At 35.7% G+C, this 17,894-nt stretch overlaps 1 protein-coding gene across 1 annotated transcript in view; it reads left to right on the top strand.

The window, feature by feature from the left end:
- LOC148822767 (ATP-binding cassette sub-family A member 13-like) overlaps positions 1–17,894 on the top strand; it is a 128,582-nt gene that overhangs the window by 91,667 nt on the left and 19,021 nt on the right. The window contains exons 27-31 of the mRNA XM_088929549.1: positions 3,026–3,227; positions 5,150–5,259; positions 9,786–9,936; positions 10,665–10,799; positions 11,367–11,470. Coding sequence (XP_088785675.1) covers positions 3,026–3,227; positions 5,150–5,259; positions 9,786–9,936; positions 10,665–10,799; positions 11,367–11,470 — 702 coding nt within the window. The remainder of the gene's footprint in view (positions 1–3,025; positions 3,228–5,149; positions 5,260–9,785; positions 9,937–10,664; positions 10,800–11,366; positions 11,471–17,894) is intronic.

Below are 17,894 nucleotides of genomic sequence, written 5' to 3'. Positions count from 1 at the left end.
TGTTTATGCTACCTGTTACTTAATTTATTGAATTATTATTATTGAAAAAATAATATTGAAAATTAACATTTATGTCACTTAATTTAATATACATAGTAAGAGTGATTGTTTTAAAATCCAAATGTAGAGAAATCATTTTTTTTGCATTGTCTATAACTGCTTACTTTGTCCATGCAGTTAATTTCCTGGGAAGCAGTTCAAATTTGGAGTCTAGTTTTAATCCCATTATAGTTATGTTTACATGCAAAAGTAAAGAGAAGTGATAGTGATTTTGTCAGATTATACTTTCTGTGAAATTATTTTATTGAAGGTTTAAAATAACTCAACATTAATTAAGCAAACTAAAATATCTAGTGTTCTGCTTTCTTTCTTTAAATTCTAACACACATGAGGGCAAAAGATGAGTAATGTAGGCTAAAATACGAATGTTATGGGGAAACGCTAAATGTAAAAAACGTGCAAACAGGTATGCCCTTTGTTTTGTCAATGGTCTAGGCAGTAACACAGCGATTCACTTCTGAGACATGTAGTCACATTCAGTGAACCACCTTCCAGGCAATATTTTAAAATGTACTCTGCAGAATGGAGAATTGAGTTGATTGAGAGCTATAGCCATGTTCAGTTTCAAAGGGATGTTTGGTTTGCTTTGCATGCAAAATATTCTCCTTGAAGAAAAGTGTGAAGTGTATCTCTGATTCTAGATTTGATTAAGGGAAACATTGTGCTGTTAAAGTTTGGGAACACAAACACTTGCCAGAACATACCCATAATTCTGTGGTATACAAAGCAACAAAAGGTGGTAATATATAAGATATAACACCACACTGTAAATTCATGTTAAGTAGGAGCAACAATACTGGCAAGAACTGCTAAAACCTATTAATCAGGTTTTAAAATTCATTGTAGAACGTGGCCTGGCATTTCGTGAATATAATGAAACTCTTGTCACAACACAAAACAGTAACTGTCTTGGGATTTTGGAACTCATTGACTTGATCCATTTTTGTCAGAGGTTCAGAAATTCATTATCTTTCATATTTGTGAAGAGCTAATTGAACAGCTTGGGAATAAACTAAAATTTTTTAGTTATTCAAGAAATGAATAACATAAAGTACTTATCCCTTACTGTTGACAGCTGATGAATTTCACACAGAACAGCTCACAGCCATTATGCATTATATTGATGCGAATAGTAGTTACATGTATGTTGAAGAATATCTGAATTTGCTTTCTGTCACTGATCTTTCAGGTAAGAATTTCACTTGTCATATTGAAGTACTTAAAAGAAAATTGAATCAATTTTTCAAAGAGCAGAGATAATGGTTACACATTAAATGTGTCAGGGAATAACAATTCATTAAATATGATTGGTAAATAGGTAGCAGCATGCTGTGTCTTTTTGATTTTCTTAGAGAAAATAACAATATGGCTTTGTTCTTATACTGCCAGGACATACATCCTCAACATTTGGGAATGAATGTCATTGTTGTAAGATAAGTTACAGGTAGGGCAAATATGTACAAATAAAAAATGATCTGGATAAAGTAAATCACATCTAAGAGAGGACATTGAACTGTCACTGGTGGGTTAACTATTGCAGTCTCTAAATTAATATATTCAAAACATTTAGAATGATTTTGATGATTATGAAGTTCATGCTGTGGTCTTAGCAGGTGTGAAAAAATATCAAAATGAGTAGTGCTGGGAGAGACTACAATGCTGTGTTTTGCTGGGTGAGTTCAAACTGAAGTTTATTTCCAAATAAAAAAGTAATAAGAAGTTATAATAAATAACTGATAAACAATGGGTAAGCCTAGGCAAACACCTGGCAGTGTAGTTTAAAGTACTGTAGACAAGTAAGGTATTATGAAGAAACATACATTTTATTAAGTTATGTACAAAATATATCAAATATAAGATGATAAGCTTTATGAAGTCACCTATGAAAAAGCGATTAATCTTAAAACTATAGGAAACTACAAAGACATACATTGAAACTTGAAAATATTTTTTATACAAACAGTAGTGGGAGTCTAAAACAAGCTACCCAGTCATGTTGCTGAGCCGATTCCTTGGCTTTTTTCTATTAATAGCTGAATGAGATGTTGGGATCAATTACTTGGTCGTGATTCTATTTTATGCCAAATGACCTGCTTTTGTTTGTAGCATTTCTTAAGTAATTATGCTCTCATAAATAATGTACATTGTGTCAATTAAATGACAGCCAGCATCTTCACAGTTAACAGAATCCTAAACATCCTGAGAGATCAAAGTCATATTTTTTCTCCAATCCGAGGACAAAATGTTCTCTCAATCCCCAAAGTGTCCAGACAAAAACTGTCTTCTGAGTCCTAGCTGAGGTTTCAGGAAAAAGGATTCTCTTTGGCCACCTATTCTGGCTCTCTGCTACTGGTTTTCTGGGGATGCTCCGATTTGGCTTATCCCACTGCTGACTCTGGGATTGCTCCCCTCTTTTTGAATTTGCTGGAACTTTTCAGGTTCATTCCACTCTGGCTAGATCTCCAGGAAACTAATGTATCTGGCTTAGATTTCTAGGAGACCATCCGTCTGTCCTGCACTGCTTTGTACCTCCCTTATGACTTAATACTTCACAAATCAGCCAGGACAAAGGAGGGTCCCCCCACCATTTTCAGTCTTTCTCAGGAAGCTTTTACCAAGACAGTGAGTTTCCAGTTTCAGGACAGTCTATACATGTGGCTATAAAATTCTTCCTCTAGCTGTTTGTAGCTCTGTTGCTTCCAAAATGTTATTTTCTGTCTTTTCTTCCATATGCTTCCTGTATCTCTAGCTTTAGTATACATCTACAGTACATGCAGCTGTGAGAGACCTTCCATCTAAAACATAAACAGACTAGTGGCTTCACTGTAAAAAAAACACTTGTTTATCAAAATGCATCCCTAAATATGGCAGTATTAGTTCCCTTGGGTGATGATACCTTAAAACAAATTGTTATTATTATTATTATTATTATTATTATTAAGTTTGTTTTGTTTATCTGTTACAGAGGTAAGGGAATTATTTCTGGTGACCTTGAAGAAGAAGAAGAAGTGGAAAACATGGATGTTGAAGCTGAACGACAGAGGGTCCTTAGCGGAAGGCTGGATAGTGATGTTCTTGTTCTGAGAAACCTGAAGAAACATTATCAGAGTTTCAACAGAAGAAATGCTGCAGTGAATGGTATTAGCCTGAGTGTTTCTAGAGGAGAGGTATGTTTAATGTATCTTTCAAGACTCTATGGACACGGTTGTGAAGTTCTGGTTAATTGTTTTCCTTGCATCATCCTCATCATCATCGTCAATCTCAGATGAAAAATGTATATGAAGAAAAACTTAACAGGGTTAGCCTCAGCATTGTTCTTTATTTAGAATCAGGAAATATTTGTTACAGACAGGTCAAATTAGACATCGCCAATTGTGTCATTATTATGTAACTCAGAACAATGACCCCTATGCCAGAACAGGAACATTGAGGAAATGTTCCTTCTGACTTATCCACCCATTGAGCCATTTGTCTTTTGATTACTACATTACATGCTGTGCAGTAATTTATACAGTATACTATGGGTTTCAGCACCAATTGCAGGAAAGGCTCATCCTTCACTGATATCACTGCAAGCCGCTAGGCACCTGGGAAGCTGTAGGTTACACTCGGAGAAGAGACATCCCTGCCGCCAGTGGCCCTTATCCAACTGTGCATTACTGCTTGGGGAATCCCAGTCACAGTCATTAGTGTTATGACCCAGTCCTGACCATGTAAGCTTGGATTCTAGCTCCCAGCTTGTGATTGGAGTGAGTGCCTTTACCATTTTAGGAAAAAATGTCTTATCCCAAATAAGAGACACTGCCTCAATAACTAATAAAACTTTTATCTCAGAAGCTTCTGGAGATAATATTGGTCCCAGGAAACAACACAGCACTGTCCTATCTCAGATAAGATAAGATCACATTATTGGCCATATACAATTTCTTGTATTAGGGATTTGTCTTTTTGCATACCCCAACTTGAGACACACAGACCATGAGACACACAGACAGGGAGAGAAGCTTGGGGTCAGAGCGCAGGTCAGCCATTTACAGTATATGGCGCCCCTGGAGCAGTTGGGGTTGAGGGGCCTTGCTCAGGGACCCAATAGAGTAGGATTCCTCTGCTGGCTGCAGGATACGAACCAGCAACCTCCCAGCCACAGGCGCAGATCCATAGCCACAGAGCCACCACACCACCCCCAAAGATTTTTTTTAAAGATAAGAACAATAGAACTATCTAAGTACAATAGATTAAAGTCTTTGTACATTCTACTTTGCAACTTCTTTTTTTCTAAATTTTTGTCTCTAGTTTGCCCAGCCAGTCTTTTTCCCTTTAGCTTTTGTTGACATTTACTGTGCCTTATTTTCATGTTATAAGCCTTCACACCATAGGAAGAGTCTGAATAATTTTGAAAGGCACTATAACTCTTTGCATTCATTCTTAAGATGATATATAGAATGAAAATCATCACTACTCTACTCTGGATAAGTCACTTGGAAGCACCTAGGTAATAATAATGATAGTTATAACTGAATTAATAATTCTTCATATTTGAACAGCTTATTTTATCCTAAAGTTATATATGTATACAGTATATGAGGAGACCCACTTCACACACCCCTATATCCAGCACCCACCTGGATGTCGGCTGGCTGCCAGCATGGAGCAGAAGCTGCAGTACTCGTGCAGCCCATCATCAGTGAAAAATGGGAATTTGCTTCCCTAATTGAATCAAGTGGAATTAATAGGAAGGCCGGATTATACAAGTAGATTTTAACCAGGACACCAAGTTTAACAATTCTATTCTTTTGAACAACAATGGAATGATTAATTACCAAGTAATCAAGACCTTCATCAAACATCTCACCTGAAGGATGACAGCTCTTACAACATAATGTCACTGATCATAACAGTGGTTTGAAAAGTCTGATCCAGAGTGCAGTACTTCCTGCTGGTCCACCAATACCACCAGCAGCAGTAATCTGTGTACAAAGATTAAAAACATCAAAATCTTTTTTAGTCCTCAAGCATAGACTTAACTGAAGTTATTCCAGTGTGTATGAGAAAGAATTGTCCATATTTCAAGAAAACTTATTCTTAACAGTGCTTTGGCCTGCTTGGCATCAATGGTGCTGGAAAGACAACAACATTTAAGATGCTGACAGGAGATCTTGCACCATCTTCTGGACAGGCCATTATAAGGAATAATATTGGGTAAGTGCAATAGAGTTAGTGTAATTTCTAGTTTAAATATTAAAATATATTTTTTCGTTTCAATTTGATTTTGTTCAAACTTTCTGATCCTGTACTATATCATACAGATAATTTGTCCAGGCAATGTACATATATTCATGATCTTCAAAACATCATCAGTGAAAAATCTACTTTTACTGTATATGATTATAAAGGTAAAAAATAATTAGAGTGTGAATGTTTTAACAAACAATTTATGGGTTGTGTTTCCAGCCTTCTCTCTCAATACATGGTGCAATAATAAATTTAGTAGCGTTGAAAATTAAAGATAAAATCATACTTTTGCCCATCATCTTAGATTATACCCATTATCTTTCAGGCTTAAGTGACATTTAACATTTAACTTAAATGGCTGTTTCAGCAAGCTCAGTGAGTGAGAATAAGGATAATTAAATAGAGTTTAGTGACACAGATCATCAGGAAAATAGCTCAGGTAACTTGGGTCTTGGCACTGATGCAGTGACAGCCTGAAAGTTTTTCTTTCTCTTGTTTCTGTGTGCACTCAAGGGCACTTCAAATAATAGAAGCTTTAAATGCTTAAGATAATTGAGGTTTAACATAAATGAGATTCAAGGTCTGGACCTAAAGGGATAAAAGCTGTTCAGGCATTAATTTTGAACCTGCAGTTAAGATGCTTTGAACAAAGCTGTAAAATGGATTTCATATCAAAATTTCCTCTTGAGGATATTGTTAATGGAATAATATTTATCCACTGATGTGAATCCAACATGGAAAGAAGAAAGGCAATGTAAAAAAAAATAAAAGAAAGCAAAGGGTCTTGTTCAATGTCTGTAGTAAGTGTCTCTTAAATCTAAGTTTGTCTTTTAATACAAGGAACCTTGGACTGCCTTGTCCAGCCTGAATCCAGATTAATTCAGTTCAGAGTACACTTAGTGCTTTCATCTCATAATTCATTTACAGTACTTTGTCCTTTGCTTTGTTTGGTTCATTACTCGAGATAATTATTCCCAGAATTTTAGTTCTAGACGTTAAGATACACTTACAGTATACTCTATAGTGAGACCTTTGAAAACTGGTTATGACATTTTTTTCTGGGTGACATTGATGGTTGTTCTATTTGTCTTTTTTATAACAATTAGTAATGATGCCTTATTGACTGTAGCATTAATTTATTATAAGAGCCCCTATATTCCTAGGATGACTTCTTTCAATGGGAAATGCACATCACAAATCACAGAATGGCTATATTAGAAAACCTAGATGGTTGATGGTCTAGAGCTCAACAATTAGTTCATGGTATGATTAAAATGAGGAAATACAGAAAGTTTGATATGTGGCAAATGTTGATGCCCACAAAAAGGTAAAGTATTAAGAAAGTGAATAAAAAAATAAAGTGTAGAATGAGTCCACCATTACATTTCTATATTCTAGGATTTGATCAGTCATATTTAGTTTTGGTTTCCAGGCACAAAGAGACTCTGAAGCATTAGAATATAGTTGAAAAAACAAACATCAAGAACTGTTCCAAAGGCTAAGTTAGCAATTAATGCAAGGACAGGACTAAAGACTTATCCCAGCAAGTTAAGAAAAACATTTTGTTGGTAGACAAGGAATTCAACAGCGTTTTTAGATTGGTTTACTAAGGAAAATTACATTTAAGATGAGCAGATTTTATAGGACAGTTAGATTTGCAAAATGGAAAGCAGTGCCTCAAACAAAAATATCAGTAGCATGTATTTCAAGCTAGCTGTACAGAGAGTTCTTACTTTTTGGAATTCTTAATGTTTAGGTTATAGTGTGTTTTGAAACCCCCTATATCTCTGAAAGATGCAGTTTTCTTATTGTTAGACTGCATTTTATAAGGGGAGCTGCTTCTGCTTCAGCATTCATTGGTCGCAAAGCAACAAGTAAAAGTTAATTCCATGCTGGAATTGAGAAACACACAACGTTTTAGCTATCAAGTCTTTTTTAAGATACCTCAACAACCAAAATGTGCTTTTTTTCCCTACTTTTCAGTGTGGAATTAACCGTTACTGGTTCTTCAAAAAGTAAACATTTATCATTTATATTTCATATATCACATGTACACATGTATCACACATATGTAAACATTGTTTTATGTTTTTTCTGCTGTTGTTTTTGAACAAAACTGTTTATCCTTAAGAACTGTTGTACTGAGACCTGCAACATATCTGATGAACCCAGATATAAAAATTGAAAGGTGTCTATTCCAAAATTATAGTGCTCTGAGCTACTTCAATTATTTACCAAGGTATTTGCTTGCCTGGTTCCCTCCACAGACATGGCTGTGCCATGCATCTACTCTGGTGGACAGCTTAGTAACTAGTGGGAGCTGATTCTACTCCTTGTTGCCCTCAAGAAGCTCTTTTGGTGTCTAAAACTGAAGAACATAAGAGCAAACATATGAAAATGTTGTGAATTCTGGTTGCAGTATTTTCTCTGCACTGCTGAGTACACAATATATCCCACACCGTGAATTAATGATTTTTCATTCCATCTGATTTCAGATTAATTTAGAAGGTCTTTCAGGTCAAAGGATCAAATGTAACTAGGTTTTGAGTTATAGACTGTGATATTTTATCATATGATTGAACACAGCATCTGCAGATCATATTCTCACTGTCTTGTGAGAACATTTGGACTTACTTTCTCTCTGACTGGTCTATGAGCCACACACCCACATCTCAAACCAACACATATGGATCAGAGAAACAGCTGCTCCTTTACAGTATCTTACAATATCTTAGCAGTTGATATATTGTATATTAATACTGTAACATTCACAAAGAGTTGATTATCATTCATCATTGTATAAAGTGTTACTCATCCATCTGTGAAGCATGAATAGACATTTCCAGTAATTCGGTCAAGTGTTAGTATTTGTATAGACAAAAAGTGACTCACATTTCCATCCCTAAAAGATAATCAAGATGTATGATCAAAAGCAACTCTGTAAATTGGAATAAGAAAAGAAAAGCACACAAATAACTACAGGCCTAAAGTCCTTTGAATGTACTTTTAATTCATGGTGTAATATTTCACTGTTCTTTACTCTAGGAACTCAGTGTGTTGGATGAGATTTCTTTGAAACAACAGTTTTTTACAGTTCTTTACAGCTTCAGAAAAGAATGAGACTGAGTAACTGAATGTGATGCAATAGATACAGAAATCAATAGAGAATGGATTTGAAGCATTTCAAAACTACTCATAAAATATTCATTTTCAATCAATAAATGGTAGGCATTCACATTAATGTATGAATGTGGACTGAGGATTTACGAAAACAGTATGGATTATGCCATATGATTGGAATTGAGATGTACAGTACTGTAGATCGCTGATGTGTTGTAATTAGTTGAGTAGGACAAGGATCTGTATTAGCTCCACTGCTCTTCTAACATCAGTGATCAAGACTTAGGTATAGTTAGTAATCAAGTTCACGGATCCAATTAAAATAATCCAAAATAAGAGGATTAGCAAATACTGTAGAAGGAAATACAAAAATGGGGTGAACTAATAAAAAATGATAAATCGAGGGAATTATGTCAATGTTAGTTATTTCACTATTAAGACCTCATTTAAAATAGTGTGTGCAATTTCAGTCACGTTACAAAGTACAGTACATATTTATGCTACAGAATTATACCAGAGGCAAGTGATGAAATTAGTCAAAATATTAGGGCTGAATGGATGGTCCTATAATGAAAGACTAAAGAACTGAATTTTTAGTCCACACCAGAGAATACTACAATCATATCTGCTGTAATTAAAATACTCAAAATCCTTAAAGGAACTGAAAATGTAGCCCTGATGAATCTAAACAGAATCAAGTTTGAAATACAAACACGAAGGCTCGTAAGAGGACCTGCATTTGTGCAGAAGACACCTTTTTGCACCAAAGAGAAATATTATTGTTAGCTTTTTGTGAGCATTTTTCTCTTCATGACAGTTCAATACACAACAGAAGTTAGGCAAGACCAGGTAAAGTCTTGTGATGAGACGGTGTTAAAAATCAAAGGTTGAGTCTCATGGTGACATAGTGCTAAAAACTACTCACAGTAAGTTTTTGGTAATATACAGTAAGATTAAACTGAACCATATCAGCGGCACTTTCATCACTGGTGAAACAGGATAAACTGGTAAAACAGTTGTATTGCAGACAATTTGAAAAATAAAGGGAAGTAGGATACCCTGGATTCCATACCAGGGTTGGAAAGGTTTATTATATCAGGGTTGGTCTGTTCTCAAACAGTTCTGTTCTTTCCTGTTTTAAGCAGGGGGTTTACGTATGTAGGTCCAACACATCTCACTATAATACAAAAAGTATTATGTATTAATACAGTATTAATATGGCAAGAGAGTGCTGAGAAACCAAAGTCACACTGACAATATCCTGTATAGTGCAACACTATCAAGAATGTTACATTATGTTTTAAGAATTTCATATTCTCTTGTTAATAAGCATTAAGGCCCTAATGTCTACTGTTACTATGTTTTACTTGTAGAACAGAGTTGGAAATCAGAGACGCAAGCTCACAAGGGATCATGATTGGTTACTGTCCTCAGTCAGATGCATTAGATAACCACCTCACTGGGTGGGAACATCTGTACTATTACTGTCGAATTCGAGGAATTCCAGAAACTCACATCAAAAAGGTATGCTTGTCCTGAATTTTAGCTTTATTGCTTTAGCCACCTCTTTATATAATATCTAGAGATGAAAAGAAAACAAAAATATAATCTAAATTAATTTATGTTTCTCTATTTCGAATTATTGAGTATTTATGTTATTCTAACATATAAAAAACTAACTATTTACATATTTTAATATTTTAACTAAAACAGCATCTTGTAGGTACTTATTTTTCAAATATAACCCTGAAGTAATTGTAAAGATTCTGGGTTGAATTGACTATGTCCAGCTAATTCTAAATACCCTTATTATCAGGTATGAATCACTTCATTGATATTCAAAGAGTGTACCTACTGAAGTGGAGGAATTACAAGAAATTTGGTTGCTAATTAAAGTGTAAGCATAACTGCAATTCCTTAGGAAGAATTATATAATGGGTCTCAGTTGTGTTTGCTTTGAAAGTAATGCAGTTCCTGATTTGTTCCACAAAGAGAGGCAGAGAAAAGTGATTTTAATTCTAATCACACTCACCAAAAATACCCAGGGACACATTCATTTCATAAGACATTAGCAAGTTATTAAATATACTTCAATCATATTAATTTAGTGAAGCTGTTTATGGTTTATTGCAGTCTTTTAGCCCTCAGATTATTTCTTTTTGACTTATAATATCTAATAAGCATAGCATATGTTTGTCCTATTATTTCATCAGAAAAACTTTGTATTATAATTAGCTCTTTAATCTTGATAGGTCACCCAGAGTCTTGTTCTACGGCTGCATCTGTCTGCCCATGTTAATGAGCTGGTGGGAACATATAGCGGAGGCACAAAGAGGAAACTATCTACAGCACTGGCACTGATTGGCAAACCTCAAGTGCTTCTTCTGGTCAGGGCATTCATCTTCAACTATTAAATTATTCTTTACTGAATTAAGTTTTCATCAGCAACCTATATGCTGTCTCTTATGAGAATACACTGTATAATTTGCAGCTGTTTAAAAAGCTAGCAGTGCTGTATTGGAAAATAAGCAATAACTGTATGGTGTGGCACTGTGTATATTATTTCAAGCAGCAGTTGAACGAGAAAAAGAGTGATTATGGCAAAAACATTAATGAAATTTCATAATTTACACTCACTTTCAGTGGTTAACTATGGTGAAAAAAAACAAATATTTAGTAAAACGGAGTCATGAGTCATCAGTTTTTAGATTTAATAGTAAGCATGATACAGACATACAGTATGCTATGCACATCATAACATCATGTGAACACTACAGAACAATTCTGTTCATTGTAGAGTTTTAAGTAATCTAATGGATTAAATTTCAAATAAACCTAATGCTTATTGTTTTCAATTTTTTGGCATGGCTGGGGGGGTCTGATTTTGAAGTAACAGAAAAGTGGAGATCTATATTTGAAGTGAAAAAGATAAGCATTGCAATCTGTGCCTCTAGGATGAGCCCAGCTCAGGCATGGATCCTGTTTCCAAGCGATATCTCTGGAGAGCAGTTTTGAGGGAAGTCCAGGATGGCTGTGCAGCTGTGTTGACTACACACAGGTATTTCATTTCCTCTTTCTGTGGGAGGGGTAAGGTTGGGGTAAAATCATGGTAACAATATGGTGAACATTCTAGATTTATGGTTAATATGCCTTATTTATGTGTTAATGTGAGAGCCCTGTATTCAGATACAAGGACAAAGAACACAATATTCAGGATCTAGAAGTGAAAGCATAGAGCAAGCCAAGTAACAAATCATATGAAATACAGCATAACACATAAAGTGAATAATTAACACACAAAAATAGATATACTTCAAGAAAAAATGTTTTTTTTCACTGTGTATATATGCATACAGAATAGATGTAAGACCTTTAACTAAAGACATTATTAGTACAGTACATTGTATATATAATTCCATGTTTTTTAACATATTAACTGTTAACTGTTGCAACTTGTTTTAAAATGTAATTTTAATGCGAAACTCCAGAGGATATCTTTAGTTCATGCTGCTGTAATTTGACTTTTTTGACGGTCAACCAGAGAACATGTTTTAAAGCAGAAGGAGTAAGGCGTGAAATGGTATTTGGTGGCAAGTTATCTTTGAGCATGTAATGTTCAGCTAATTTGTTTCTGTAGACTCAAATATCCACATTTCTACTATTGTTTTATGTCTCTCAGTCTTTCTTGCTAGAACTTCTTTAACAGTTGTGATTATATACTGCACAGTACAGTGAGTACAAAGTACAATACAAAGTATTCAGACCCCTCCACTTTTTCCAAACTTTGTTGGGTTGTAGACTTATTTCAGAATGGATGTATTGATTCTTTTTTACCATCAATCGACACACAATACCCCACAATGACAATGTGAAAACACATTTTTGGGAAGTTTTGCAAATTTCTTAAAAATTAAAAACTGAAATCTCCCATTTACATAAGTATTCAGACCCTTTATTCAGTACTTTGTAGGACCACGTTTAGCAGCTATTACAGCTGCTTGTCACGACCGCCAGCCAGCAGAGATCAACTCGTAAGCAAGCTAATCAGCACCAGCAGCGGGTTATTATTAACAAGCGCCGCCACACGAGTTAACACACCTGCAATTGCTCTACCGTGTGGCATGCCGGGTTATTTATACCATTCTAACCTGCTTCCCATTGCTCGGTATTGAGTTAAGTTCTCGTAGCTCTACCTAGCGTTTCTCTACCCTTTTTGCCTTCCTGGAATTTTGGACTACACCTTTTTGCCTTCGGACTACGGATCTCGCCTTGCCCCTCGGATTGTTTGCTATCAGTGTCTATACCGGAATTACTACCACTCTCTTTTCGACCTCGATTCTGTCTCACGTTTTGGATTGTTCGCCACCAGTGTCTTTACCGGATTTCAACCTACCTTACTCCTTCTGACTACGATTCAGCTCCTAGTTTCGGTTTGTTTGCTTACTTACCTCCCTACGACTCCTGTATCTGCATTGGATCCTTTTCACCTCTTCAGAGCAGCGTTACACTGCTAGTCTTCTTAGGTATGCTTTTACCAACTATGCACACCTGGATTTGGGCAGTTTCTCCCATTCTTCCCTGCAGATTCTCTCAAACTCTATCAGATTGGATGGGGAGCGTTGGCGAACTGCAATCTTCAGGTTTCTCCACTGATTTTGTATGGGGTTCAAGTCCGGGCTTTGGCTGGGTCACTCAAGGGCATTCAGAGACTTTTTCTGAAGCCACTCCAGCATTGTCTTGGCTGTGTGCTTCAGATCGTTGTCATGCTGAAAGGTGAATCTTCGCCCTAGTAGTAGGTTGTGCGCACTCTGGAGCAGGTTTTCTTCAAGGACCTCTCTGTATTTGGCTCCGATCATCTTTCGCTCAATCCTGACCAGTTTCCCAGTCCCTGCTGCTGAGAAGTATCCCCACAGCATGATGCTGCCTCCACCATGCTTCACCGTAGGGATGGTATTAGCCAGGTGATGAGCGGTACCTTTTTTTTGCCAGACATTGAGTTCAATTTTTGTCTTAACAGACCAGAGAATCTTTTTCCTCATGCTCTCAAAGTCCTTTAGGTGCCATTTGGCAAACTCCATGTGGGCTGTCATATGCCTTTTACTCAGGAGTGTCTTCCGTCTAGCCATTCTATCATAGAGACCTGATTGATGGAGTGCTGCAGAGATGGTTGTCCTTCCAGCAGGTTCTCTCATCTTTACACAGGAACTCTGAAGCTCCGTTAGAGTGACCATTGGGTTCTTGGTCACCTCCCTGACCAAGGCCCATCTTGCCCAAATACGCAATTTTGCCAGACAGCCAGCTCTAGGAAGAGTCTTGGTGGTTCCAAGCTTCTTCCATTTGACAATGATGGAGGCCACTGTTCTCCTAAGAACCTTCAATGCGTTGCCAATTTTTTTATACCCTTTTCCAGGTGTGTGTGGCTCTAAATCATATGCAATGAAGTGAAGTTGCCACAGGTGGCTTACAATCAAGTTCTAGAGACATCTCAAAGATGATCAAAAGAAATAAGATGCATCTGAGCTCAATTTGGAGTGTCATAATATAGGGTCTGAATACTTTTGTAAATGGGAGATTTCAGCTTTTTAAAAATAAATTTGCAAAAAATTCTAAAAACTTGTTTTCACTTTGTCATTATGGGGTATTGGGTGTCGATTGATGGCAAAAAAGAATCAATTAAATCTGTTTTGAAATAAGTCTACAACACAACAAAGTGTGGAAAAAGTGGAGGGGTCTGAATACTTTCTGAAGGCACTGTATGTAAAGAAGGATCTCCAGTAAATCATCCATCCATTTTCTTACCACTTTATCAAATTCAGTATTGCAGGGAAGGTGGAGCCTGTCCATGCAAGCAATAGAAGCAATGCAGGATACACCCTGGACTGAACACCAATCACCAGACACCAATTCATAGATTTCAGATTCGATCATTTACTGTACTACTGTGGTAGAGTATCTGATATTCTCCACAACCTCAGCAAATTCCCCATTATATTATATTGTTATATATACAGTAATTGTACTTCAATTGTATAATTGTACTAATTGTTTTTTGTACTTCTTACCATCTGAGAGCTAGCTAAATAGCATTTCATTATACCATATACCTGTATATGAGTATAATGACAATAAACTTGAACTTGAACTTGAATTGCAACTATATAATATATTTGTAGGTATAGTGGCATTTTCACTATGAACTCATATAGTAGCATTTGCTCTATGAACTACTTCTACTACTACTAATAATTAATATATTGTATTATTAAGCCAAATCATAATATAAATAAGTATAATAATTTATTAAAAATGAAACAATAACAACAACTATAAGGTATTTTAGTTTTGATTTAGTTAATACGGTTATATCCTCTTGGGTCAATTAAACAAACTGAAAGAGTTGAATTTCTTAATTATGAAGGAGAAAATGTTGACAGGTGGAAGGACAGTTGGCTAACTGTTTTTTCTTGTTCATCATGTGTATGATGTTGGGTAATTAGGCACTCATAAAGGCGCTGTGAACATCCCATCAATATGTTTCACTTCAATGTGTTTCACTTCAATGTTTGGAATCTGTAGTTGAAAGACAAAATGAAAAAATCAATAACTCACTAGAAAAGCTAGTAAGTCAGAAGCTGAAAAATAAGAAAAAATCAGAATCACAGGACAGAAACTGGGCTTACCAAAATCAACAATGTAGAATACACCCTAGAAGAATGAAACCATGGGTATAATTACCGATCAAATTAACACTTGATTGTAAAATAAAAAAAACCTGCAGCTGGTGACAGAAAAATTATCAGAGCTATCAAAGAATATCTTAAACAACTGCCTGTGAAATGACCAACAACCTCTATTGTGCAGGGATTAAGGTTTCAAAGTTTCACAAAACAACGAGAAAGTAGGATTTCAAGCAGAATTTCAAGCTCTTCACCTCCTCTGCTCCAAGAAAAGAAAATGCAGGTTGGAATTTACTCAGAAGTACAAAGATGATCCAAGAGAGATTTGGAACATTGGAAGCTTTATGGACTGATGACACCCACACTGTATATATTTTAAACATTTACCAAAGTGATGGAAAGATTAAAATGTGGAGAAAGAAAAGAAAAGCATGTTAAGGTACTTTTATGGCCTAGGCATGCATGGCTCACTCACTTATATTATTGACTAATGTTGGAAACACCCAAATTAATTCTGAAGTTTACAGAAAAAATGTCTGCTGATATAGAAGAAAAATGCTTCTACAGTATGCATATTGAGTAGAGCTTCATCATGCAGCATGAGTATATTCCAAAACATGCAAGCAGTGTAACCCATGAGTTGGTCAGAAGAAAGAAGTTGACAATTTTTCACTGACCATGTTGACCCCCAGATTTAAATTTAATTGATCAATCATTTTACATGCTGCTAAAAAAAGTCAGAAAACCCCAAGAATAATTGAAGTGATCATAGCAAAGGTTTGGAAAAGCATTTCAATCAATGGGTTTCAGCCTTCGCACAGGTAGTGTGAAGAAATATATCCTCAAGAATATGCAGTCAAGTACTGACTTTTACAATCTGAGATGTACTGAAAATGAATACTGTATGTCCCAATATTAAGGGTCACAGGAGATCACTGGGTTGAACACAAAGTATGTTTTTGTTTTAATATGATCATACTGTACATTATATATGCATGGAATTAACCAAAAATAAAAGCTACTGTCTATGGTACATTTTTGACTTTGGAATCCTAATATTTTGAAGGGCAATGTATATGTATAAAACAGTGATGCGTAATGAAAGTATGTGCATTTCACATCAGTGCCTTTTGAAATGTACTGTACAGTATGTAGATTTATATATATGAGTAACTGTACCACCAAAATATTAGAGAGTTCATATGAATGGCCCATCCAGTGGAAATGGCCCATAACATGGAATGTTCCATGATTCCAGCGGACTATAAAGTATTGACAAGGCTTTTCCCTCAGTGACCCATGCTATTGAAAAGAAATGGGATGTGAGACCCATGATTTCTGGCACTCATACCTCTTATGCATGCATCAATGAAGGAAATTGACCCAGTTACAATGTCAGTTCTGACAGCCTCAAGGATTTACAGACAGTGTTTGGTATATAAAAAAAGGAATCATAATTCAGGACACAAATACCTGCTGAATCAAAAGGGACGGGCATGACAAATGTCATGTGTGGAAGAAGACCACTGAGTTCTCCATTATCTTCACAGTTACCTAGTAGAATCTATATCATAATATGTTGTAACTGTAACAACTATGAGAGGCAAACAACCTACTACAAGGGTTATTCTCTCACATTTTGATAAGACAGTACAGAATATTGAATACAGCTTGAGTGGGAAGCTGTGTCAAGTGCAGGCTACAAAGATACAAATAGAGAATACAGTAAATAACAAAAAACAAATGTTAAGGCTCTTTTTTTTAACTTTTCAGCATGGAATTAACCTATAATATAATATCCCCTGTGACAGCCCATTGGGTGTGCTGTAACTAAATCTTTCAATTAGGCAGGTCCAGGACAACAGACATACGCTTAAACACAGCTGTAAGGTTAAAAAAAACACCAGCTTGCTTTATTTACAGTGCAGAGAATCCAAACTAACAAACATGGAAATAAAAAAATAAAGCTCCACTTCAGCCACTAACTGAACTTCTTCACAATGTCTAGTAAATGTGCACTACAGAGGATCTGCCTTATGCTCCCCCACAGCAGATTGATCAACCCAAAAAGGCTCCACTTCCTGTTTTTTAAACAGTCACCTACTGTAACTAATGTATTCCAGCAACTGGTCAGGTAACCAAGAACAGTGGCTCATTCCTCCACTGGTTTCTGGGGAATGTGGTCTAGACATGGCTACATTCTTACATCCTAGTAGCTGGTATTCTCTAATGTTTACTAGAACTATATTCAGATATTATGTATATTATACAGTGTACATACTGTATGAGAGGTATGAGAGGAAGCCAATATGTTAAATGGATTTGTGATTTATTCACTTGTGATTTGTCCCTTTGCAAATCCACACAAATTGCTCTGCTTCATATATATCCAGGTTACATACATCTAAAAAACTTCTGCTAAGCCTGCATGGAAACTTCCTCTGCAATAAAAGTGCTCAGTCTGAGAACTCAAGTTCTATGAATACATCATTTAATATTTAACAAAATGGGACAAAATCATGAATATTTTTGCAAGGTGCTATATAAACTAAGAGCAATAAAATGCAGCAGATGTTATTGTTTCCAAAATGTTAGAATATACAGTATATATATATTTGTTTTGACCGCTTAAGAAGCTGAAGTGTTAGATCAAATTGTTTAGAAAAAAAACAGCACCCTGCAATTCTGAACGACCACAGCTGGCCATTCCTGATTTAATTAAACCAATTAACTTACCAAATTGATGAAAACACATATGCCCTCCAAATCTTTACAAATTAATGATTTAAGGGTGATCTATAATAC

This window comes from Atractosteus spatula, chromosome 12 (assembly GCF_055471065.1).
Source record: "Atractosteus spatula isolate fAtrSpa1 chromosome 12, fAtrSpa1.hap1, whole genome shotgun sequence".
In the NCBI taxonomy this organism is placed as follows: Eukaryota; Metazoa; Chordata; class Actinopteri; order Semionotiformes; family Lepisosteidae; genus Atractosteus; species Atractosteus spatula.
The sequence above is the reverse complement of the archived record's forward strand: the minus strand, read 5'-3'. Positions and strand labels throughout refer to the sequence as shown.